The sequence below is a fragment of the Pseudophryne corroboree genome, chromosome 1 (genome assembly GCF_028390025.1).
Source record: "Pseudophryne corroboree isolate aPseCor3 chromosome 1, aPseCor3.hap2, whole genome shotgun sequence".
NCBI classification, from domain to species: Eukaryota; Metazoa; Chordata; class Amphibia; order Anura; family Myobatrachidae; genus Pseudophryne; species Pseudophryne corroboree.
In genome coordinates, this window is record NC_086444.1 from 397,319,959 (window position 1) to 397,347,294 (window position 27,336).

Sequence of the window (27,336 nt, forward strand, 5' to 3'; positions counted from 1 at the left end):
AAAGAAAGAAAAAAAAACCACGGTTAGGTCACTGGTATATACAATTATGGACGGGCTGCCGAGTGCCGACACAGAGGTAGCCACAGCCGTGAACTACCGCACTGTACTGTGTCTGCTGCTAATATATAGACTGGTTGATAAAGAGATAGTATACTCGTAACTAGTATGTATGTATAAAGAAAGAAAAAAAAACCACGGTTAGGTGGTATATACAATTATGGACGGGCTGCCGAGTGCCGACACAGAGGTAGCCACAGCCGTGAACTACCGCACTGTACTGTGTCTGCTGCTAATATATAGACTGGTTGATAAAGAGATAGTATACTCGTAACTAGTATGTATGTATAAAGAAAGAAAAAAAAACCACGGTTAGGTCACTGGTATATACAATTATGGACGGGCTGCCGAGTGCCGACACAGAGGTAGCCACAGCCGTGAACTACCGCACTGTACTGTGTCTGCTGCTAATATATAGACTGGTTGATAAAGAGATAGTATACTCGTAACTAGTATGTATGTATAAAGAAAGAAAAAAAAACCACGGTTAGGTCACTGGTATATACAATTATGGACGGGCTGCCGAGTGCCGACACAGAGGTAGCCACAGCCGTGAACTACCGCACTGTACTGTGTCTGCTGCTAATATATAGACTGGTTGATAAAGAGATAGTATACTCGTAACTAGTATGTATGTATAAAGAAAGAAAAAAAAACCACGGTTAGGTCACTGGTATATACAATTATGGACGGGCTGCCGAGTGCCGACACAGAGGTAGCCACAGCCGTGAACTACCGCACTGTACTGTGTCTGCTGCTAATATATAGACTGGTTGATAAAGAGATAGTATACTCGTAACTAGTATGTATGTATAAAGAAAGAAAAAAAAACCACGGTTAGGTCACTGGTATATACAATTATGGACGGGCTGCCGAGTGCCGACACAGAGGTAGCCACAGCCGTGAACTACCGCACTGTACTGTGTCTGCTGCTAATATATAGACTGGTTGATAAAGAGATAGTATACTCGTAACTAGTATGTATGTATAAAGAAAGAAAAAAAAACCACGGTTAGGTCACTGGTATATACAATTATGGACGGGCTGCCGAGTGCCGACACAGAGGTAGCCACAGCCGTGAACTACCGCACTGTACTGTGTCTGCTGCTAATATATAGACTGGTTGATAAAGAGATAGTATACTCGTAACTAGTATGTATGTATAAAGAAAGAAAAAAAAACCACGGTTAGGTCACTGGTATATACAATTATGGACGGGCTGCCGAGTGCCGACACAGAGGTAGCCACAGCCGTGAACTACCGCACTGTACTGTGTCTGCTGCTAATATAGACTGGTTGATAAAGAGATAGTATACTACTAATATTATATACTGGTGGTCAGGTCACTGGTCACTAGTCACACTGGCAGTGGCACTCCTGCAGCAAAAGTGTGCACTGTTTAATTTTAATATAATATTATGTACTCCTGGCTCCTGCTATAACCTATAACTGGCACTGCAGTAGTGCTCCCCAGTCTCCCCCACAATTATAAGCTGTGTGAGCTGAGCAGTCAGACAGATATATAATATATATAGATGATGCAGCACACTGGCCTGAGCCTGAGCAGTGCACACAGATATGGTATGTAATCTATGTATGTGACTGAGTCACTGTGTGCTGTGTATCGCTTTTTTCAGGCAGAGAACGGATTATAAATAAAAGTGGTGGTCACTGGTCACTATCAGCAAAACTCTGCACTGTACACTACTGAGTACTCCTAATGCTCCCCAAAATTAGTAAATCAAGTGTCTAAACGGAGAGGACGCCAGCCACGTCCTCTCCCTATCAATCTCAATGCACGTGTGAAAATGGCGGCGACGCGCGGCTCCTTATATAGAATCCGAGTCTCGCGATAGAATCCGAGCCTCGCGAGAATCCGACAGCGTCATGATGACGTTCGGGCGCGCTCGGGTTAACCGAGCAAGGCGGGAAGATCCGAGTCGCTCGGACTCGTGAAAAAAAACATGAAGTTCTGGCGGGTTCGGATTCAGAGAAACCGAACCCGCTCATCTCTAATATACACATTGCCCCACAGTGCCATATACACATTGCCCCACAGTGCCAGGTACACATTGACCCACAGTGCCAGATACACATTGACCCACACATGCCCGCTAACCCACTGTGCTGCTCATCGCTGCTGTTGTGTGTCAGGGGAGGAGAGCGCAGCGCGCGCCTCTCCTGCCCCTTAGTGCGTAGTCCGGCAGCGGCATGTCATCTGTCAGGGACCAGGCAGGAAGGAGAGTGCAGGTATGTCGAGTGAGAGTGCAGCTATGAGCCGATCAGAGCTTGTGGACCGGCAGTGGCGGCTCCTGATTGGCTGCCCGTCCACGAGCTCTGATTGGCTCATGAACCGGCGGCTGGTTTGAGATCCTACCTGCCGCTGTTGCCGGACATAGCTGCACTCTCCTCCCTGTCCTGACAGCTGAGACATGCCGCCGCCGGACTGAGGGGTGGCGTGTCTCGCTGACACACAGCTGCAGGCCGGAACAAATGGCTTTGCGGGTCTTATACATCCCGTGGGCCGAAGGTTCCCCACCCCTGCCCTGAACTAATATTATACCCTAACCCAAACCACTAAACCAACCCTAATACGCTAACCTTAAAGGGCAGACTGGGTGGGCCATTTGATTCTTATCTGCCGTAAAATTCTATGTTTCTAGTGTCGTCCGCAGACCCTGCAAGACAAGCAAGGCTGTGATGTCAGAGCTTCCAAGATGATGACATCTGAAGGCTCTAAACATTTCTATCCACCATTTTCAGCCTCGGAGTCTATATCAACCATTGCTTCATGAGGGGATGTGGGAGACAGTGAGGGGTGATAAGCAGTGGCGGCTCCATAGGAAGGGCTGCAGGTCATTTCAAATTTCAAATAGAGGAGTTGCACCAACTGCCATTTCCAACTTACTCACTGGCAGTTGGTGTGGCTCCCCTATTTGAATTTTGAACCGAGCTGCAGTGTATATATTTTTTTTCTTCATCATTATTATATATATATATATATATATATATATATCTATATATATATATATATATATATATATATACACTGCTCAAAAAAATAAAGGGAACACTAAAATAACACATCCTAGATCTGAATGAATGAAATATTCTTATTAAATACTTTGTTCTTTACATAGTTGAATGTGCTGACAACAAAATCACACAAAAATTATCAATGGAAATCAAATTTATTAACCCATGGAGGTCTGGATTTGGAGTCACACTCAAAATGAAAGTGGAAAAACACACTACAGGCTGATCCAACTTTGATGTAATGTCCTTAAAACAAGTCAAAATGAGGCTCAGTAGTGTGTGTGGCCTCCACGTGCCTGTATAACCTCCCTACAACGCCTGAGCATGCTCCTGATGAGGTGGCGGATGGTCTCCTGAGGGATCTCCTCCCAGACCTGGACTAAAGCATCCGCCAAGTCCTGGACAGTCTGTGGTGCAACGTGGCGTTGGTGGATGGAGCGAGACATGATGTCCCAGATGTGCTCAATTGGATTCAGGTCTGGGGAACGGGCGGGCCAGTCTATAGCATCAATGCCTTCATCTTGCAGGAACTGCTGACACACCAGCCACATGAGGTCTAGCATTGTCTTGCATTAGGAGGAACCCAGGGCCAACCGCACCAGCATATGGTCTCACAAGGGGTCTGAGGATCTCATCTCGGTACCTAATGGCAGTCAGGCTACCTCTGGCGAGCACATGGAGGGCTGTGCGGCCCCCCCAAAGAAATTCCACCCCACACCATTACTGACCCACTGCCAAACCGGTCATGCTGGAGGATGTTGCAGGCAGCAGAACGTCCTCCTTGGCGTCTCCAGACTCTGTCACGTCTGTCACATATGCTCAGTGAGAACCTGCTTTCATCTGTGAAGAGCACAGGGCGCCAGTGGCGAATTTGCCAATCTTGGTGTTCTCTGGCAAATGCCAAACATCCTGCACGGTGTTGGGCTGTAAGCACAACCCCCACCTGTGGACGTCGGGCCCTCATACCACCCTCATGGAGTCTGTTTCTGATCGTTTGAGTAGACACATGCACATTTGTGGCTTGCTGGAGGTCATTTTGCAGGGCCCTGGCAGTGCTCCTCCTGTTCCTCCTTGCATAAAGGCGGAGGTAGCAGCCCTGTTGCTGGGTTGTTGCCCTCCTACGGCCTCCTCCACGTCTCCTGATGTACTGGCCTGTCTCCTGGTAGCGCCTCCCTGCTCTGGACACTACGGTGGCAGACACAGCAAACCTTCTTGCCACAGCTCGCATTGATGTGCCATCCTGAATGAGCTGCACTACCTGAGCCACTTGTGTGGGTTGTAGACTCCGTCTCATGCTACCACTAGAGTGAAAGCACAGCCAGCTTTCAAAAGTGACCAAAACATCAGCCAGAAAGCATAGGAGCTGAGAAGTGGTCTGTGGTCACCACCTGCAGAACAACTCCTTTATTGGGGGTGTCTTGCTAATTGCCTATAATTCCCACCTGTTGTCTATTCCATTTGCACAACAGCATGTGAAATTGATTGTCAATCAGCGTTGCTTCCTAAGTGGACAGTTTGATTTCACAGAAGTGTGATTGACTTGGAGTTACATTGTGTTGTTTAAGTCTTCCCTTTATTTTTTACTGTAAGTTTTTCATACACTTCACAGATGTAATAACGGTTTACTGCTTATCCATCAGTATATCAGTTGTGTTGATTTATCAAACGTGGTAAAGAAATAGTAGAAAGAGTAGGGACATAACTTCTGTTTATTTTTATTTTTTAATATTTGTTGAAAATGGGAGCGGCAGAACTGTAAGTGGGAGGAGTAATAGTATAGAGGGGAGGAGTCAGTATTAATTCTTGAAAACCCCAGCTAAAAGTGAAGTCTAGATCCGCCACTGCCCTTAGTTCTGTAGTAGAAATTTACAAGACAACATTGTGGTCGCAATAAATGTTCTCAGCTCCAATACAATCTCTCTCAGAAGCATTCGTAATAACCCTTAACCCGTTTCATTACTATACAGTAGCTGTGACTTAATCAAAGATAAAATCTGAAGGTATGAGCAGTCACCTTCATCAATCCATTACAAAAACTGCTATGATAATCCATTAATTATCAACTGGGCAACTACTAACATCTAAAGTCAATTCTATGTGAAATCTAAAAACATAAATAAATCATTAAAACAAGAATAATTAGTAGTTATTATTAGTGGTTTTTTTATCTCCAAAACTGACTTATCAAATAAATAAAAGATTTAAGAAGATGAGTAGCGAGTAATTAATTATATATTATATAGTTGCCTCCTTCATACAAGATAGTCACATGAAAATTTGATAATCAAAATAAAATGTGCAAATATTTCCACAAAAACAAACAAAGATAATGAAATAACCTAAATGATAAACTACTGTGCAATTTTTATAGGGGAAAAAAAATAACATTTGGAAATTGGTGACATCAATTAGACTAAGAATTTAAATGTAATGTTTCCTTTGTCTTTTATTTAGATCCTCATTCTAATATTCATATAATTAAGTAACAGCATTGGCAGATAAGACCCAAGCACAGAGTATGGCGTAGCACAGAGTATGGCATAGCTGAAGCAAATGCCCTTTAAAGACCTTAAGCTGTCAGGCACCAAGTAGCTGCCTGCCACACATATGCTGTGCCAGGCTCTGATCCACTGTGATATATATGCGCAGGGCTGGCTGCAGGCCTACTAGCACGCTGAGCGAGAAAAGCTTGAAGCCCCCCCCCCCAATGCGCTCCTGGAAAAGAGTGGGCGTGGCCTCGCAACTTTATATTATCAAACTATAAATGAATATATTTTCAAACCCCCTCTACACACACAATTAGCAGCCGTACACACCCACAGTAGTGTTCCTTACACATAATGTCTCCAGTACAGTGTCAGATACACATAACGACCCCAGTAGTGCAGTGCCAGATACACATAAACCCCCAGTAGTGCCAAATACAGATTATATGCCCCCAGCTGTGCCAGATACACATATGCCCACAGCAGTAGAGTGCCAGATACATATTATATGCCCCCCCAGTGCCATATACACATTATATGCCCCCACAGTGCCAGATACACATTATTAGCCTCAACAGTTCCAGATACACATTATATGCCTCAACAGTTCCAGATACACATTATATGCCCCCACAGTGCCAGATACACATAATATACACCCCACAGTGCCAGATACACATAATATGCCCCCACAGTGCCAGACACATTATATGCCCCCACAGTGCCAGATACACATAATATACACCCCACAGTGCCAGATACACATAATATGCCCCCACAGTGCCAGATACACATAATATGCCCCCACATTGTCAGATAAACATATGCCCCCACATTGTTAGATACACATGTGCCCCCACAATGCCAGATGCACATAATATGCCCCCACTCTGCCAGATACACGTGTCCCCACAGCGCCAGATGCACATAATATGCCCCCACACTGTCAGATACACGTGTCCCCACAGTGCCAGATACAAGTGCCCTGCACAGTGCCAGATACACATGCCCCCCAGAGTGCCAGATACACGTGCCCCCAACAGTGCCAGATACATGTGCCCCCCGAGTGCCAGATACATGTGCTCCCAGAGTGCCAGATACAAGTGCCCCCCCCAGTGCTAGATATACATTCCCCCTACAGTGCCAGATACACATGCCCCCACAGTGCCAGACACGTGCCCCCAGAGTGTCAGACACATGTGCCCCCAGAGTGTCAGATACACGTGCCCCCGCAGTGCCAGATATACATGCCCCCCACAGTGCCAGATACACGTGCCCCCACAGTGCTAGATACACGTGCCCCACAGTGCCAGATACACGTGCCCCCACAGTGCCAGATACATGTGCCCCCCACAGTGCCAGATGCAAGTGCCCCCAGAGTGCCAGATACACGTGACCCCCACAGTGCCAGGTACACGTGCCCCCAGAGTGCCAGATACACATGCATGTAGTGCTGCTCACCACCGCAGGCCTATCCTGCTGCTTCCGTTGCTGCAGCCGCTTCTGCCACTGCTTCTATGTGAGGGGAGGAGAGCGCATTGTATGCCTCTCCTGCCCCGCAGTCCCGTCTCCGGCGGCCCTCTGCCTGAAATCAGCCACTGGTTCATCAGCCAGTCAAAGCTTGCGGTCCGGCAGCAGCTTCTGATTGGCTGACAGACTGGCGGCTGATTTAAAATTGCGGCTGGCTACTGGCCGTCCTTAGGAGTCGGTGCACAGTGCGGATGCTCCTAAGGAACATGCCTCGAGCCGGCCCTGTATATGCGGCGTTGTCAACAGTCAGCAGTCTCTATATTTCCCTCAGATATTAGGCAACTCTTGTCTACTTTTCTGAATGTAAAGATTAATTTCTTACCCAGATTCCTCTCCCTGCCACTGGACATCCTATATGAAACCAAAACAAATTAATTTGCCATGTCGTTTCAGCAGCCACTTGCCAAATCGCAGTAGACGGTGTACGATCCCCCGCCCTCCCCCCTTACAGGCAGTTTTTACCCATATATGGTACACTCTAAAAATGTAATATATTCCTCGTATACTCCATACCTCCCTTATAGTTTTATTATGGTGCGAGAATAATGTACCTCACACTTTAGCGGGAGGCATTTGATATGCCGGGTGTTGGGATCCTGCACCATACCGACGCCAGAATCCCAACAGCTGGCATACAGACAACTATTCTCCCTCTTGGGGTGTACACGACACCCCTGGAGGGATAATAAATAGCGTGGTGTGCGTAGTGCGCCACCGTGCCCGCAGCATGGCGAGGGCAGGGAACCCACAAGGGGCTCTTTTGCGATCATCCCGCTGCCTGTATGCCGGCAGCGGGATCCCGGGCGCCGGTATTCCCATGCGCCGGCATAACATACTACAACCAACTTTAACAAACCCTCTAGCTCTTCACTGTACTTCTACACCTTCTCTGCCACAGCACTACCACTTTCTTTCTCTCTCTCCCTTTCTCTGTCTATTTGTCTCTACTTTCTCTGTTGAAATCAAATTTGGATTGGCACAAAAATTAATTTCTCTTGATTGCTCTTATGCTACTACAAAAAAATTATACTTTTGTACAAATATCTGCCGTTCCTTTAAAAGTAAAATCTAGAAAAATAAAGGGTAGTGCTTATAGATAAAAAGCTGTAATAAAAAAAGGACATTAGGAACGGTTTTCAAACTTTAAAGACTATGGGGAACTCCTGAGTCTTCCAGCACAAATGAAGCTCTGAATAAAGCAATGCTCATTTAAAGGGAAATCAATACAAACTCTAAAGCTCTTACAATTATATAGTTACAAGTGTGGATTCCTCCCAATAACTGGCTGATCTACTGATGTCTTTACTGATTGCCAGTTAAAAGCATTTATGACACTGGGCAGTATGAATGCTGAAACTACAACCCCATAATGCAACAAGTAAGCATCATCGCAATGGTAGACAGTCTCAACTAATTAATTGTGTTATCACTGAGACTGTCAATCACCACTGTGAGGCTACAGGGAATGGAAACAAAGGTATTCAAACTGCAAGTGTTTTCTATTGTTGTTATGGACAATCAGTTATAGCTATTTAAGTCATTTTTAGTGCAGAATTTTACTCATATTAGGGGTATATTCAATTGATGTCGAATTACGGCATGGATTCAACAGTTTTTGGATTTGACACTATTCGACAGCCGAAACCCTCCACCCGGGACCCTGAATTCGACATATTCAATTAAAAACGGATTCGACACGCCCTCTGTCGAAAACGGACCAATCGTCGAATAGCGGGCGGCCTGGATTCGACTTCCCGCTGTTTGGAATCCTATATAGGGCTTGTTTGCTGCGTGCTCAGCAGCCATTTTGTGAACCTGCAGAGAAGAGTGAGGAGCTGCAGAGTGATCAATTTGGTCAGAAAAAGGCTCCATTATTGTAGTCAGTGTAAAAAAAATAGGATATGTTGTAAAACGCAGGGATTGTCCTAAAAAAACAATTCCACAAGAGAGCTGACTGTAATGGCTGCTCGTCGCCCTGAAGTCTCAAAAACGGGAGTGAGGAGAGAGGAGTGAAATTGTCGAATAGTCAAAAGTCGAAACTGAAACTATAGGAATTTTGTTGATAAGTGCCGTATTGAATTGTCGAATCCGATTCCACATGGTTTTTTGGTCGAAAAAGCCCCGTTTTTCGACAAATTAAGTAATTCGACATCAATTGAATATACCCTTTAGTATGGCTTTGAGATTATTTTTTTTCCATTTTGAATTTATTTAAGCATAAAGACTTGTACTTTTATATGGTGACAGGAGGAATTGCATTATACCATATTAGATTGCACTAACCACATAGAAAATCAAAGTAGTATGGGGGTTATTCAGGTTTGTTAACAAATCTAAATCTAAATTTCTCTGTACGTTACATCTGCCCCACCTGCAGTGCACATGGTTTTGGCCATTAGTGTGCTCTTTTGGTTTGCTAACAAACCTGAATAAGGCCCTATATGCGTTTTGTTCTGTTTGGCAAAAAAGGATATGCATATTTTAAGGATTCACATTTAGTTTTTTTGTGCATGTTGTAAATATAAAATGCCAGTTGTCAAGTCAGTTCTCAGCAAATCTGCAAATATATTGTTTCTCTTTGTCACTAAATAAATAGCTGTCGTACTGCTCTGCAGCAGCAAAAATGTATTTGACTGACTTAGTTTGTCGCTTCATAGGATACAAATTAAACAGTTTGAGATGGCAATTTCATCACACAAAGGAAATACAAACACCCACAAGGCAATAAATATCATCTTCCTATATATAGAATCAAGATCTGTACCTAGCTGACTGTTGTATAATGCTTTCACAGATCAATTCAATGCAGAAAATAACTTGCTATATATTGACCATTTTAATGTAAAACCCCTTAGCTCTTAAACTTCATTCCTTCTTGACACTGCGCAGCCATGGGCATCTGATGGGGCGAATAAGAACCATTTCCACTTTTCAAAATATGCGCTAGCCCAGGAGATTTAGTTTGCAAGCTAATACTAGCATCCAGTGTTTAATACGCTGGCCTGACAGCAATCAGTTATTACAAGGAATAGTGTTCCAAATAGAGGTAATAAAAAGAAGTCAGATTGAGTTATGGTCACAGCTTCTCACTGGAGGAAATGCAAACAACAACTTTGATGCAATCATCCTGACATTTAACACCACAAATGCTGAACGGTGCACAGATCATACTGATTCTCAGTTCTCCAGGCTTCTAAATTAGAGTCTATTCGATTTCAGACCACTGGGAAATACAATAAGATGTTTATTTTTACTACAAGAATTAGCTGCAGATGTTTGGTCTATTTAATATTACTGCTTTCTAGCTAATAAACAACTAGATTTGATATGACCTATATTATTGCTCTTATTTATGTTGCACATGTTAAAGCTTTTTCCCCGTTGTGTAGAATTAATTACACACAATGAGGCAGATGTATTAACCTGGAAAAGGCATAAGGAAGAGATAAACCAGTGATAAATGCAAGGTGATAAAAGCACCAGCCTATCGGATCCAATATGTAAATTAACAGTTAGGAGCTGATTGGCTGGTGTGTTTAATCACCTTGAACTTTTCACAGGTTTATCACTTCCTTATGCTGTCTCCAGGCTTAATACATCTGCCACAATGATCTTTTGTGCCTCTTCTTGCATTTCTTTTGATACAGATTGTAAAAGGTGAATCTTCTAGAAGATAATATTTGTCTAGTGCATCTTTTTAAAAATGAGTTAGTGATCAAGGACAGGATGCCCTCAATCTTCAATCCTTATCAGGCTCAAACACATGATTTTCAATAGGGAATATTTACAAACTGTATTTACAATTTTTCAAACAAAACACTTTCAAATTATACCCATAATATACACAAATTACACCGACAGTATATAAAATAAACATGTTAAAGATCTAAAAACTAAAATGTTTACAGTACATAGTCAAACTGGACATGTTGCAAATGTAGAACTAGTGGATGCTAGCACCACTTAAGTAAATAACATCTACTGCCCAAGTTAAAAGACACTTGGGTTAACTGAGTAGTAGTCAGGGACATAGGAACAGGTTGTGTGCCCATGATTACTGTTGGGTGGGCAAAGACTGTGTCCGCCCCCACCCGCCCAGCCCCCCCTGAACTACGACAGGAAAAGCGAATGGGCATGAATGAAATTAAAATGGTGATGTAACGATAATAGCTTTGTTTGAACTCCCCAGCTGTTGTAGTTTCTATTTACCAAAGATGAAGTTATCTTCATGTTTGTTCTGCTTACATTTTCTTCTTGCAAATACTTTTTTCTTTCTTTTTAAGAAGCTCCACTCATTTTGCAATCACAATTTGCAGTATGCACAAGCAGAGAGACGAGACCTGGAAGCTGCACTTCCCATTGACTGTTCTTGTAAACTGTACAACTATAGAACAGAGAGAGCGGATGATCGCGAACTGTGGATGGTTTAAAATGTTAGCAGCAGCCTCATTGTCACCAGATCGTAGGGTAGACAATGAGTGCTTTCGCAGAGGTGTAGAGAGATGGTGCCCAGAGCAGGCAAATGTCACGGTGCCCCCCTGCCCTCCCAAAATAAAATTACAATTTTTAAACTGAACAATTGAATTGATATATCTTCCTAACAGCTATTGTATTAATTAGAAGTTAACATTAATTATTATTTTTATTAAAAAAATGTATAAATAAATTTTTATAGTAAAATAAACAATGAAACTGGCACATGGATTGGTTGGAGGTCTCCCTCCAAAAAGAAACCCGCACTGAAAAATTATTTGCTATGTAGGAGAGTTTTATTGAGGTTTTTTCCATACCCACTAAAGAGGCCATTCTCAATTGCTTCCGTAATACCATATGGTATGAAACTAGAGTCTTTCTTCAAGATCCTCCTATTTCCATTTGATGGTGTTAATTTAATGGCTATGGCTCCAGACCCTTTCTTAACTGTATATATATATATATATATATATATATATATATATATGTGTGTACTGTGTATATATATATATGGGTGGTATTCATGTGACCGGCGGTCGGGAGACCGACAGTCACATGACCTCCTCCACCATCCCAACTGCTCACTATCCCAATGGTCGGCATGCCGACCAACAGGGACTATTCCCTGGTCAGCCGTACTACACCCATATATATATATATACACACACTGTATATATGTATGTGTGTATATCTTTTCTTTTTTTTTTCTATCTTCTTCCTCATTTACCTTGTATTTTATATACAACAGTTATGTAAATCTTTTCTCTCAATGTATTATACCGCAAATTCTAATGAACTCTACTTTTTAGAATGGAATTACACACACACGATTGTATTTGTTGTAATATGCCTCTATTGATTCAATAAAGAAAAGTTTCTTTAAAAAAAAGTGCATAGCAGGAGCGTGCAATCGCAAGCGTCCCACTATACCGCGATGTCCTTGCTGCAATGTGTACGCAGCTCCAGCAAGTCAGAGATCCCGCAACTCATCACCTCCTGCAAGCTCTCATTAGGTCTCATTAATAGACACATTAATAGGTCTCATTAATAGACACCAGCACAAACCCCAACCTTTGCTGGAGGTTCAATAAATCTGCATGTCTCAAACCTTTCTCCTAGTGTACCATCCCAGGGAAAAAGGTCTGGAATCACCCACCCCCACACTAATGATATGCGAGTGAGACATACAGTATACTTTGGCCCCAGCTGAGTACAGCACAGGGAGTGGAGCTGTTAGCCAAAGGCAGAGCAGGGAAGCACATGGAGAGATGGGAGGAAAGGGGGAATAAAATGGGTAGATGGAAAAAAACTGGGAGAGACGGAAGGAAAGAGGGAAGACCAGAGAGTGATAGGAGGAAAGGGGGAAGAACAGAAAGTGACGGGAGGAAAAATTGGTGAGATGTGAAGAAAGAGGGATTAACAGGGGGGTGAGGTGACAGGATAGGGGGAAAACCTGGGTGTGACGGGAGGAAAGGGGGAAGAACTGTGGGTGCCAGGAGGAATGGGGGGAGAACAGGGGGTGATGGAAGGAAAGCAGGAAGAAAAGGAGGAGAGGGGAGGAAAGGGGGATGAACAGGGAGTGATAGAAGGAAAGGGGGGAGAACAGAGATGGGAGGGCCAGAGGAAAAAACAGGATGATGCGGGGGGATAAATAGGGTTATTGGGGAGGAAAGGGAGAAGAACCTGGGATATACAGGAGGAGGGGGAAAGGTAATGGGCAAATAGGAGAAACATGGGTAGACATGAGGTACAGGGTAAGAGAGTAACTGAAGAGAAAGGAAAATAAACATCCATACAATAGATAGCGACCACGGAATGTGGAGTCCAAAATCTTAATTTGTATATTTACAGATATGATTATGTGAGCCCTGGCTGTTGAGAAATGCAGAAACTATTTAGCCCATAGAATAGTCAATCTCAAACGTCTTAGTAATACCTTATTTGTTGAGAAAAAGCATGTTTTTAAATACAGTACATTTGTCATTTTTGTATGATTTTCCATTATAAATTCAGCACTAGGAAATAATAATAATAATATAATAACAGTAATCGCCACAAACTTAAATTTGCATAAATGATTTGAAAGGTTAAATATTTTAGACTTACCAATTCCACACGTCTCCGACATGCCTCCATTTCTCTCTGTAACAACTCAGTCATCTCAGCTTTCATCTCCTCCATACGGAGCTGATAATATTTAGCATTCTCCTTTTCACGGGCCTCAGAGTCTGCTGCATTCTCCAATTCTTCACCCATTTTTATTACACTGTCTCTCAAACGTAGAATTAACATCTAGATACAGAGACAAGTCAGTGCACCAGATATGGTGAAGACTGAAAGGCAAAGATACATTTCTCAAGAAATAACTTACTAAAATTCCTTCAATTTATAAAGAAAATAACTACAGTGGGTCCTTGCTTAGTAAATGCCGTATTGTAATAGCGCAAGCTGGCATTATAAGGCCCTGTATTCCTTCGGCTAATAGCCACACATTCAAAGTAACCTGTATAGTGTAGGAGATACTTAGGGCCGGATGTAATGTCGCCCGAGTTCGGCGACCATGCAGGATGCCGGGCGAACACAGACCTTTTTTTCAAAGGGGCAATCACTTACAAGGCATGGTTTTGCCTTGTAAGTGATTGCCCCTTTAAAAAAACATCCGAATTCGGCCAGCAGCCTGTGCGGCCACCGAACTCTGGCATCATCATTACATCCGGCCCATAGTGTTAGAGAGTATAGTGTTATAGTCTATATGTGATTTCATGAAAATACCACTATTGATACAGCTATTGCCAAATTACGGCATAATGTACTGTCATATAAAATAAAACCTAATATTTACCACATGCAAATACAGCTGGAAATATTGTGCTTCTGCTCTTCACATATTTACATATATAAAACTTTTTTGGAGGGGTTTGGGGGGCATTTTTGCCATCTGTAATGATGTAACGGCCCTTAAATGAAGTTTGTTCCGAGTACTACCCAAGCGCAACACTGTCCCATAAAGCCAATCCCCTATATACTATCAACCTAGCTATACTATAACATTACTATAATTCAAATGCTCCTTTAATCCTTTTAACAAGTAATGGATGTTGGAGGACAAACGTCACATGAAACGAGACTCACTGCATGTGCTTAAGTGTCCAAACAACTTCCAGTTTAAAATTTTCAAGGAACTTGCATAAAGCATGTTTGCATGCATAAGAAAGCTTGATTACCTCCACAAAGGTAAAAAGGAGTTGGGAGGGGATTAACCAAACCTGGGGCGTGGACTCACCCCTCCCCCCAAATTTTTTTTAAGAATACTATTTTCCATGTGTCCATCCACCTCTTCCCCATATCTGTTTTATTACATTTTTCCTTAATGTTTCACGTCATCCCTGCTGTTCTTACCTCTCCTTCCATTACTTAACCCATACACCTCTCCTAGCCTCTATCCCTCTTTAATCTTGTTCTTTTAATTCCCTCCTTCCATCTCTCACTCCTGTACCTCTCACTTCTTCTTTCCCTCTGTCAGCCCTATTCCTCTCCTTCCTTCCCTCTCTCACCCTTTGTACTTATTTCCATCTATCACCTCTGTATCTCTTACCTCCTCCTTCCCTGTCCCTGTCAGTCACACAATTATCCTTACCTCCCTCTCTCACCATTTACATCTCTCACTCCCTTCTTCCCTCTATTAGCCATATACCGCTCCTTTCCTCTCTTTGTCACCCTTTGCACCTTTCACTCTTTCCTTTAATCTCTCACCCCTTCACCTCTCCTTCCATCATTCACCCCTGCCCCATATTTCCATCTATCCTCTCTGCATCTCTCCTTCCATCTGTCACCTTTCCTTCCATTTCTCACCACTGCACCTCTCACTCCCTCCTTCCCTATATCAATATACACCTCTCCTTCCCTCTCACCCTCTCAACTTCTTTACATAGATCCCCCCTACATCTCTCACCCCCTCCTTCCCTCCATCAGCCATTACAATTAAATCCACTGCACCTGTTAAATACTCCAGGATTTGTGCTGCATTTTATTTGTTTTTTGTTTTTGTGTATAACAAATGGTGTTATGCTATATACATCTTTCTCCTTTTATATGGTATACTACGAGGACGAACATATAAGAAATACGCCAGAGTTGGACGTCTAAACATAAGCGCTGGTTAAGTCTTATTCTCCATTTTCTATAAATTAAATCCAGGCGTTTGGAGGGAGGGATTCTGACGTCGGCTCGGGCCCCGATCATCGCACTGGAAGAGTAAGTCCTGGGCTGTGCAGAGACTGCACAAACTTCTGTTTGTGCAGCTCTCCTGCACATGCGATCGCACCCCTGCACAGCGATTTCCCCCACCCCCTGTAGACGGCGACTACCTGATCGCAGGGATGCAAAAAATGCACCATAGTGATCAGGTCTGAATTAGGCCCATTGTAGGTAATCTAACATTTTTGAGTTTTTGGTTATTTTTGACTTTTTGCAATAAGATATCATTATTATTTGTAAAATAGCAATAAACCAAATTTTAAGAAGCTTATTGTATACTGTAAATTGCTTTACATATTTAAATGCTCTCACTTCCCCTTCACATGATAACATGTGTCAGATATCCTTTTCGTTAGTCCGAATATCCTCAGCTCTTAACATTCAGTACTTCTTCTAAGAAATGCTCTTTGCATTCATTACTCTAATTCATTGATCATACCGGTCTCATCAAATGTATCCGCAAAACAGTATGTAATTGTAACATGACTGTAAACCTGGGTCTCCAACCTATTTCACTATTTTACATAGAAACATTCCAAAATCACATTAAATAGTGTAGTACAATTTTCTCGCTCAGCTTATACATACACCCCTCTCCCCCCAAAAAAAACCTCCATGTAGAGCACTGTCACCCTTTCACATTATTCAGGCCTTAGAGAATGTACTTTCTGAAAAAGAACGCCCTACAGTACCCATGGTAATTAAGCTACAGCTTGTTGTAGATAGAAGTAATGTTCACAACCTTAATAATTAATGGAACATATGTCTTTTCTTGGCTGTTATCTCTACCTCTATACTTTGTTTATACACAATGGCAGTGAGCACATTCAGTGACTCACTTGTACATTTAACTGTGAACTTGATTTTTAGTACATGTAATAGCACATATACTGTATAGGTATCCAGACTCTAGGTCGACAACAATTAGGTCGACACCCATTGGTCAAAAGTGGGTAGGTCGACACTAGAAATAGGTTGACATGGCCATTAGGTCGACATGAACAAGGTCGACATGGGAAGAGGTCGACATGCCTTTTTTCCTTTTTTTTGGACTTTCATACTTTACGATCCACGCGGAGTACGATTGGGAATGGTAACCTGTGCCAAGCGCAGCGGTAGTGGAGCGAGGCACCTTGCCCACAGCTTGCTCGGCATGCAAGGGGATTCAGTGTACTAATTGGGGTTCCCGGTCACTTGACGGAGAAAACACCAAAAAAGCATAAAAAACTCATGTTGACCTTTTTTCATGTCGACATAATGGCCGCGTCGACCTTTTTCTAGTGTCGACCTACCCACTGTCGAACAAGGGGTGTCAACCTAATTGGTGTCGACCTTGAGTCCCATACCCACTGTATATGAAGTAAGAAAAATAGGTTGCATTCTTTGTAAAAACATACTAAAATAATACTATAGCAATGTTATTAAAATTAACTAAATATACTTACATCTCACAAATGTATGCAAATGTGGATTCTGACTAATTGAACATGTTACTCTCTATCTTGTGTGTTTTACTTCTATAGCTGTGTTTCCTGATGTGGGGCTATGCTAAAGTTTAACCAAACACAGGGGAGGGTATTACAAAAAAAATTATAAACTGAAAGCTGTTTTATAAGCCTTAGGGAAGTTAAACCATAAGATAGTTTTGAGCATTGTCCTATTAAATGAGGTTGTGTAATTTCCCCTTTAAACTTTAGTTGAGGTCAATTTGTTTTAGTAGCCTATCAGTTGAGAGTGTGACAGTGTACACATCGACCTAGGACTTGTGCTGGTCATCTTTGTATACCAGGACCCCCCCTCGTATAGCAAGGAAGTGGCAGGGGGTGTCCACCTTCAGATTTTTGGCCATTGGAAGGTCACTGACGACTGCCCTTGGTGGTGATCTGATTGGTCTGTGACAGCTTTCAGCATAACTTGAAAGCTGTCACAGAACATTAAGATGGCTAAGAGATGAAGTGGCATAGGCAAGTAAGCTATTGCTCTTATGTAAGCTGTTGGTTGGGTTTTGCATTTCCTTGGCAAGTTAATTAGAAACACATCATCATGAGCATTTGAATATGGTTAAATCACTACATTTGATTTATACACTGTTCTGTTCTATGTGTGGGTCTACATGGATCTCCAACGATGAAAAGAACTGTTGCAAGCAGTCTGGCACAGCGATTATAGATTTTGGCTGTAAAGCTGTCAATGTCTGTCTGGAAGTAATACAGCTGTCTCCTGCATCCTCTGTCTTGTCTTGCATTTGTAACTTTCAATCCCCCTTTCAAGTGACTCCTCCTTCCTCCAGTCAGGGTCAGTGTTAAGCCTTTAACAGCCAGCTGGAGCAACTTGTCAGTTCAGGCGAACCCTTTTGTGCTACGTTTCATTTACCTATCGTACGCCGACCAGTTGCCCACCTGGAGGTGGTGGTTCTAAGTAAGGTACCTTTTCCAGAAGACCTCTGCCCTATGAGGCATTGATTGGTTGTATATTCTTATAAAAGAGGGGCAGAATTTTGACTAGGAATTGTCCCTCTGGCACACCTAAGAATTTGAATTTGGTGATGGATTTGTCACATGTGGTACTTGAAAAGGTCAACAAGAAGGTGGAGCTGGGTCGCTGACCCCTATGCTCTACATCCTTTGGCAGATCAGGTTCTTTTAGATGTGGGCATTGTGTCCAAGAAGGAGCCAGTTTAGGCTTATTCAATATCTTTTTTACCCTCATGGTGCATCATTTAATGATTTGATGCCTCAAGAATTGTGTTGTGTGGAATTTCAATCATTTGACCATGTGCTCAAGCATGCCGGGGCATCAGGGTTGGGTTTGCTCTTGGCCAAGAATGATATTGAGTCAGCCTTTTGCCTCATTTCCTCAGTGACATCCTTTGTATGGGCTCTTCTGGCTTCCCTCATTGTGCTGCACTGCTATTCTAGGCACTGATCATATTCACAAAATTTGGGGTTCTGGTGGTGCACGATAAGACTGAGAGTTCAGTGATGTGACTTTATTTCTAAGTTATCAAAATTTATACCATATATTGCTGTTTTTGACTTCCAAATTACAAGATTATCAGGTTGAGTTTGTCAATATTAGTGGCTTTGGCCATTGGAAAACGTCATCATATGCAATATTTGCTAGGTTTATTTAACTTTGCTTGTAAGGTCGTGCCTATGGGGCATAATTTTTGTTGGAACCTGGAGCTATATACTGCTGGCATTACAAGACCACATCATTTTATTTACCAGTTGACTGAGGTAAAGCATGGCCTACAATTCTGGTAAGTCTTCCTTTCCCAGGTTAATGTGTTTGGATCAGTCCTGCAACTGCTGCAGTAACATACAATTGCTGTTTTTCTATGACAAAGCTAGTTCAATGGCTTTGACACATACTGTATATCTGAATGGTACGTGGTGTGACCAAAGGCTTGGGTTAAGTAGGACTTGACCAGAAAATGCTTCTACTTTAGCTCTATCCATTTGTGGTGGCATAAGAAGTTTTTGGGTTGAGCGATTGCACAATTGCAACATCGTTATTTGGTGTGAAAATCTTGGGGTTGTGCATGCGAACAACCAGCAGAGCGTTTTTTCTCTGCCGGCAGTTACTCTGTTGTCCAGGTTTCTTCAGCATAACATTTATTGTAGTGCGCACCCATTATCAAAATTTGTGCTATTGAAATTTAACTGGACTCAGTTCAGAGAGATAGTTCCTCATGCTGTGCTAGTTAGTGGTCCATGCACTCTTTATGCTTGTCAGGTCATCAGATGGGAGAACTGGCAAAACAAGGGTCACATTCAGGACACTGCACTGACACCAAGTGAGATAGGAAGAATGGGGACAAGTCTGTGCTTTCTCGTCTTAAGGGCCCCATACACTAGAACGATTAAGCCCAATTTCAGCCCAGTGCGGGCATTCGGGCTGATATATTGGGTGAAATCGGGCATTTTGGCTGTGTATCCGTTCCGATGTGCGGCCCCGTAAGCATCGGATCGGATCCTCCAGATTGAACGTGCTGCACTCGTGATATGTCGGACTCCGCAGGCATGGCTGGGATCGCCCAAGATATATCGTATGCAAAAGGAAAGCATACAATGTATCTTGGGCGATCCTGCCGTCCGGGAGGCTGCCGGGGTGATCACCAGCGATCGCCTGCGACATGTCAGATGGACATGTTGCAGTAGTGTATGGGGCCCTTAAGACAGGTAAGAGGAAACAGTAAGTGTTGCAACAATAGCTTTTGTTTGGAGCCTTTGAAAGAAAGGCCTCTCTTTAGCTGTGGTTAAGCTGTTGTCTGCCAAACAGGCCCAGTGCTAGGGTGTTCAGTGCCCCCCCCCCCCTGCAAACTATAATTTTGCACCCTCCCTGAAAAAGGGACAACGCACACCTAAGATGTGCGCCACAAAAAGGGGTGTTGTCTCACAAGGAAGGGAATGTTGCCACACAATAGTACCTCCAATTCAAATGATAGTGTCCCTTATACACAATACACCATACAGTAGTGAACCTTATACAAGTTACATTACACAGTAGTACCCATTACACACCACGCCCACAGTAGTACCTCTAATACAAGTTACACTACACAGTAGCACCCCTTGTACACAATGCCCACAGTAAAGCCCCTTATACACAATGCCTTAACGACAGTATAGGCTCCTGGGTAAAGCAATGCACAAGGGCCCCTACTCTATTGGCGTCAGCTGTTATGTCTGGGGAAGGGGGGGTTTGAGGCACAGGAAAATGCAGGATTCGCAGGGAGTGGGTTTCATGATATACAAGATATATAGATATATATATATATATATACCACAGGAAGCTCCAAAGAATTTGGAAGGTGCAATCTCACAAATAAACAATCGTAGATACTTCTTCATAAAATCACCAATTGCTTTTATTGTCGATGTTTCGGTCTGGTCACAGGCCTTTATCAAGACAGGTGATGCATCGTATCATCAATTCACAATTAAGGACAACATGAGAATAATCTGCAAATGAACAGTAATATACAGTCACAAGCAATAAGCCTCACCGGCCCTATGGGTGCCTACTGGCTACAACAATGGACCCACCACCAAAAACACCTGTTAAGAAGTGCCATAAAAATGATTTCCATCCGAAGGATGAAAACCAATTACCTGGGATACCTGTAGGTGTCCACACAGAGCATATCTCTCATATAGGGATATTAGGACAAGTAGAACACATTGAGAATACACAAAAAAAAAGCGTACTCAATGCTGCCAATTTTTTTTTTATAATAATAAGCAACTTTGAGCTATAGTGTACACTCCACTAACTCCATACCTCATTAGAGTAGCCATAGAATATACACGCAGCGGTGCAGGTGGTTTAGCATCTAAAGTAGTCCAACCTGCTAATACCAAGTAAGTAATTAAATCAGCAAATTCCGATGTAGATAAGAGGTGGAGAAATCATCACATATAATAAAGATAATCAATACTCACTTCAGCCAGGGGACAGAGCACACATCGCTGCATGCTGTCCCTGTGCATGAGTGAGCTCTTTAAGCAGTGACTACAGGAAGTCACGTGCGTTCCGGAAGCCACCAGCCCAACACGATTCTAATCGTAATTAAAGCATAACTAGAACTCTATAACACCCCAGAACAAGGGGAAAACACCACACCTGTGGGACAAGCTATATGGCTATATGAGCGCCGGCTCCGGCCAGCCGCAGCGCTTCAGTGTAGACCGCTAAACAGGAACGTGTCATCATGCGTTCCAGCCGCTAAACTTCCGTGCGGTTCAGCAACCGGAAGCGACTGGAAGCCCTTCGCTGCCCTGTTACTAAGCAACGAAGACGCTATACTGAGCGCGTCCCAACAATAAACTTAGTCACGCCGTGTACCTATAGCTACTCTACAGTTTACATACAGCAAAAAAAATGGAATGTGGAATCATATTAATGCTTTCATCAATGCACTCCGCTCTTAGTCTAGTGTGAGCACACTTGTAACAGGCTCCACTGTTTTCTCATGGGCACTAATAAGTCAGTCATAATAGAACCGTACTAGTTCAATAGATGTAACTCAATTCAACTACTAGGGAAATAAGCACTCTAACAAGTGCATACTTAACTATCGACCATGGAAGTAGCTTGCATTTCCCCCTGAACAGCAGACGTAGGAACCAGGCTTGCTTTTTTTAATAGAAATAACGTGTATTCAAACAATTAGTTAATGTATATTTCTCTGACGTCCTAGTGGATGCTGGGAACTCCGTAAGGACCATGGGGAATAGCGGCTCTGCAGGAGACTGGGCACAAAAGTAAAGCTTTAGGACTACCTGGTGTGCACTGGCTCCTCCCCCTATGACCCTCCTCCAAGCCTCAGTTAGATTTTTGTGCCCGGCCGAGAAGGGTGCACACTAGGGGCTCTCCTGAGCTTCTTAGTGAAAGTTTAGTTTTAGGTTTTTTATTTTCAGTGAGACCTGCTGGCAACAGGCTCACTGCATCGAGGGACTAAGGGGAGAAGAAGCGAACCTGCCTGCTTGCAGCCAGCTTGGGCTTCTTAGGCTACTGGACACCATTAGCTCCAGAGGGACCGAACACAGGCCCAGCCTCGGAGCTCGGTCCCAGAGCCGCGCCGCCGGCCCCCTTACAGAGCTAGAAGCTGGGGCTTTACAAGCGGACTCAGGCACGGTGGGGGCCCGTCTCCAGAAGTTCAGTGCGCAGTGGGCCCACTCGCAAGTGGACCCCTGGATCCTTCAGGTGGTATCTCAGGGGTACAAATTGGAATTCGAGACGTCTCCCCCTCGCCGTTTTCTAAAGTCTGCTTTACCGACGTCTCCCTCAGACAGGGAGGCAGTATTGGAAGCCATTCACAAGCTATATTCCCAGCAGGTGATAATCAAGGTACCCCTCCTACAACAGGGAAAGGGGTACTATTCCACACTATTTGTGGTACCGAAGCCGGACGGCTCGGTGAGACCAATTTTAAACCTAAAATCCTTGAACACTTACATACAAAGGTTCAAATTCAAGATGGAGTCACTCAGAGCAGTGATTGCAAACCTGGAAGAAGGGGACTATATGGTGTCTCTGGACATCAAAGATGCTTACCTACATGTCCCAATTTACCCTTCTCACCAAGGGTACCTCAGGTTTGTGGTACAGAACTGTCACTATCAGTTTCAGACGCTGCCGTTTGGATTGTCCACGGCACCCCGGGTCTTTACCAAGGTAATGGCCGAAATGATGATACTCCTTCGAAGGAAGGGAGTTTTAGTTATCCCTTACTTGGACGATCTCCTGATAAGGGCAAGATCCAGGGAACAGTTGGAAGTCGGAGTAGCACTATCTCAGATAGTGCTGCGCCAGCACGGTTGGATTCTCAATATTCCAAAATCGCAGCTGATCCCGACGACACGACTTCTATTCCTAGGGATGATCCTGGACACTGTCCAGAAAAAGGTGTTTCTCCCGGAGGAGAAAGCCAGGGAGTTATCCGAACTAGTCAGAAATCTCCTAAAACCAGGCCAAGTCTCAGTGCATCAATGCACAAGGGTCCTGGGAAAGATGGTGGCTTCTTACGAAGCAATCCCATTCGGCAGATTCCACGCAAGAACCTTCCAGTGGGATCTGCTAGACAAATGGTCCGGGTCGCATCTTCAGATGCATCAGCGGATAATCTTGTCACCAAGGACAAGGGTGTCTCTCCTGTGGTGGTTGCAGAGTGCTCATCTTCTAGAGGGCCGCAGATTCAGCATTCAGGACTGGGTCCTGGTGACCACGGATGCCAGCCTGAGAGGCTGGGGAGCAGTCACACAGGGAAGAAATTTCCAGGGCTTGTGGTCAAGCCTGGAGACATCACTTCACATAAATATCCTGGAGCTAAGGGCCATCTACAATGCTCTAAGCCTAGCAAGACCTCTGCTTCAAGGTCAGCCGGTGCTGATCCAGTCAGACAACATCACGGCAGTCGCCCACGTAAACAGACAGGGCGGCACAAGAAGTAGGAGGGCAATGGCAGAAGTTGCAAGGATTCTTCGCTGGGCGGAAAATCATGTGATAGCAGTGCTAGTGATGAGCGGATTCGGTTTTACTCGGTTTTACTCGGTTTTACTCGGTTCTCAAAACGGCATCTTATTGGCTCACGGATGTCACGTGTTTTGGATAGCCAATAAGATGCCGTTTTGAGAACCGAGTAAAACCGAGTAAAACCGAGTAAAACCGAACCTCGCTCATCACTAGATAGCACTGTCAGCAGTGTTCATTCCGGGAGTGGACAACTGGGAAGCAGACTTCCTCAGCAGACACGACCTCCACCCGGGAGAGTGGGGACTTCACCCAGAAGTCTTCCACATGATTGTGAACCGTTGGGAAAAACCAAAGGTGGACATGATGGCGTCCCGCCTCAACAAAAAACTAGACAGGTATTGCGCCAGGTCAAGGGACCCTCAGGCAATAGCTGTGGACGCTCTGGCAACACCGTGGGTGTACCAGTCAGTGTATGTGTTCCCTCCTCTGCCTCTCATACCCAAGGTACTGAGAATCATAAGAAGGAGAGGAGTAAGGACTATACTCGTGGCTCCGGATTGGCCAAGAAGGACTTGGTACCCGGAACTTCAAGAGATGCTAAAGGCATTCCGGATGAAGTCATCCCTACCCTGATCAAAGCCAGGAAGGATGTAACCGTACAGCATTATCACCGTATTTGGCATAAATATGTTGCGTGGTGCGAGGCCAGGAAGGCCCCTACAGAGGAATTTCAACTGGGTCGTTTCCTGCATTTCCTGCAAACAGGACTGTCTATGGGCCTAAAATTAGGGTCCATTAAGGTTCAAATTTCGGCCCTGTCGATTTTCTTCCAGAAAGAACTGGCTTCAGTTCCTGAAGTTCAGACGTTTGTCAAGGGGGTACTGCATATACAGCCTCCTTTTGTGCCTCCAGTGGCACCTTGGGATCTCAATGTAGTTTTGGGGTTCCTAAAATCACATTGGTTTGAACCACTCACCACTGTGGACTTAAAATATCTCACATGGAAAGTGGTAATGCTGTTGGCCCTGGCTTCAGCCAGGCGTGTCTCAGAATTGGCGGCTTTATCCTATAAAAGCCCTTACCTAATTTTTCATACGGACAGGGCAGAATTGAGGACTCGTCCTCAATTTCTCCCTAAGGTGGTTTCAGCGTTTCACTTGAACCAGCCTATTGTGGTACCTGCGGCTACTAGGGACTTGGAGGACTCCAAGTTGCTGGACGTAGTCAGGGCCCTGAAAATATATGTTTCCAGGACGGCTGGAGTCAGAAAATCTGACTCGCTGTTTATCCTGTATGCACCCAACAAGCTGGGTGCTCCTGCTTCTAAGCAGACTATTGCTCGTTGGATTTGTAGTACAATTCAGCTTGCACATTCTGTGGCAGGCCTGCCACAGCCAAAATCTGTAAAAGCCCATTCCACAAGGAAGGTGGGCTCATCTTGGGCGGCTGCCCGAGGGGTCTCGGCTTTACAACTTTGCCGAGCAGCTACTTGGTCAGGGGCAAACACGTTTGCTAAATTCTACAAATTTGATACCCTGGCTGAGGAGGACCTGGAGTTCTCTCATTCGGTGCTGCAGAGTCATCCGCACTCTCCCGCCCGTTTGGGAGCTTTGGTATAATCCCCATGGTCCTTACGGAGTTCCCAGCATCCACTAGGACGTCAGAGAAAATAAGAATTTACTTACCGATAATTCTATTTCTCGTAGTCCGTAGTGGATGCTGGGCGCCCATCCCAAGTGCGGATTGTCTGCAATACTTGTACATAGTTATTGTTACAAAAATCGGGTTATTATTGTTGTGAGCCATCTTTTCAGAGGCTCCTCTGTTATCATGCTGTTAACTGGGTTCAGATCACAGGTTGTACGGTGTGATTGGTGTGGCTGGTATGAGTCTTACCCGGGATTCAAAATCCTTCCTTATTGTGTACGCTCGTCCGGGCACAGTATCCTAACTGAGGCTTGGAGGAGGGTCATAGGGGGAGGAGCCAGTGCACACCAGGTAGTCCTAAAGCTTTACTTTTGTGCCCAGTCTCCTGCGGAGCCGCTATTCCCCATGGTCCTTACGGAGTTCCCAGCATCCACTACGGACTACGAGAAATAGAATTATCGGTAAGTAAATTCTTATTTTTCTAATGAATAAAAAAAAAAAGCTGCCGGCGCCGCTGACTGCCACATACATTGTGATATGCACAGACACACATACATACATACATACATACATACATACATCACAGACACTTTCTTTCTCTCACTCACTCTTTCCATTCACTTACTGATGGCTGGCTGGCAGGCAGGATCTGTAGCAGCCTGGTCCAGTGTAGCTCAGCCTCCTTAGGTCCCGCGAAGCTCTGCTTTTTCAGCGACATGTAGCTCCGCCACCTTTTCGGCCGAACACTGCTGCTGTCACAGGGGATGGAGGCTACAATCTGCCGGCGCCACTGCCTGTCAGTGTTACAGGCACAGCAGGCGGCAGCAGTAGGGAAGCTAAGCATGGAGAGCGCCTCTCCAGCCTGGCGCCTCCCTGCTTTGTATCCCTTCGCTCAGCGGGTAGCGCCGAGCCTGCTGCCAAAGAATATTTTTGTGCCTTGTTTAGTCAAACTGACCTTCTAAGAACTTTCTGGTGGTAAAGGCTTTAACCGGTTGGATTAGACCGATCCCTGCTCCTTTTGATAATAGATTGCCTATTAACACTGCATTACTGTTCCACTTAGTAGATGCTGTTATGTCGGTTTGTTATTCAGATTACGAAGTTGTGTTGCTTCAGCTGTGCTTTGTCATGGAATTACATTTCAAATTAGTGAGTTACATTAGTTGCTCCAAGTATTCCAAATCAGCTCTCACAATAAGGGATTCTATTATTGAATATGATGCTGTTCTTTGTCACCTGCGCATACCAAAACTAACCAAAATGGTAATGGGCACTGTCTTTCCTTTAACCTTGCTCAAATATTTGGATTCACCCATTGTCCTGTTGCATTTGTTAAATTTAGACCACAGAAGGATGGAGCATGGTTGATGCATGACAACAGCTTACCTGTAAATAAGTACTAGTTTGGTCAGATTTGAAGTGCTGCCTCCCCCATTTAGGTATTTAGGTTTTTTAGTTAACATTCTTTATTTTGTTGCTGAGATTCGTCGCTTTAGTTGAATTGTATGTTCTGCTGTGGAGGGAAGTCTGGAGAAAATATGGAGGTGGCCAGGAAGCAGGTGAATTCTGCAGTGAGTTATTTCTTTTTAGTCTATAACAGAGTTATAGTTGAACAGAGCTCATTTAATTTTCTGGATTTTGGTCTGACAGAGTACATGTTAGTGCTGAAGATTTGTCCGTATTCATTGAGTATTTATGTACAGTAAGGACAGTAGGATTAGTTTAAATTGTCTTTCTTGGTATAGTGGTCAGCTTGGGTCTAGAATGGCATTGTGGTTGTTATAGATAATAGTGAGTGCACTCTCTTAGCATATGGTAACATTGTAGATCATTTGTGTTGTCCAGGAAATGGTTGCACCACCTGACTGGA

General features: G+C 44.0%; 1 protein-coding gene across 6 annotated transcripts in view; it reads right to left on the reverse strand.

Moving 5' to 3' along the window:
• The window catches only part of MYO18B (myosin XVIIIB), a 1,127,577-nt gene that overhangs the window by 154,006 nt on the left and 946,235 nt on the right, over window positions 1–27,336 (reverse strand). For all 6 annotated transcript variants that reach the window (XM_063913212.1, XM_063913213.1, XM_063913208.1 and 3 more), the window contains exon 40: window positions 13,689–13,874. In XM_063913212.1, coding sequence (XP_063769282.1) covers window positions 13,689–13,874 — 186 coding nt within the window. The remainder of the gene's footprint in view (window positions 1–13,688; window positions 13,875–27,336) is intronic.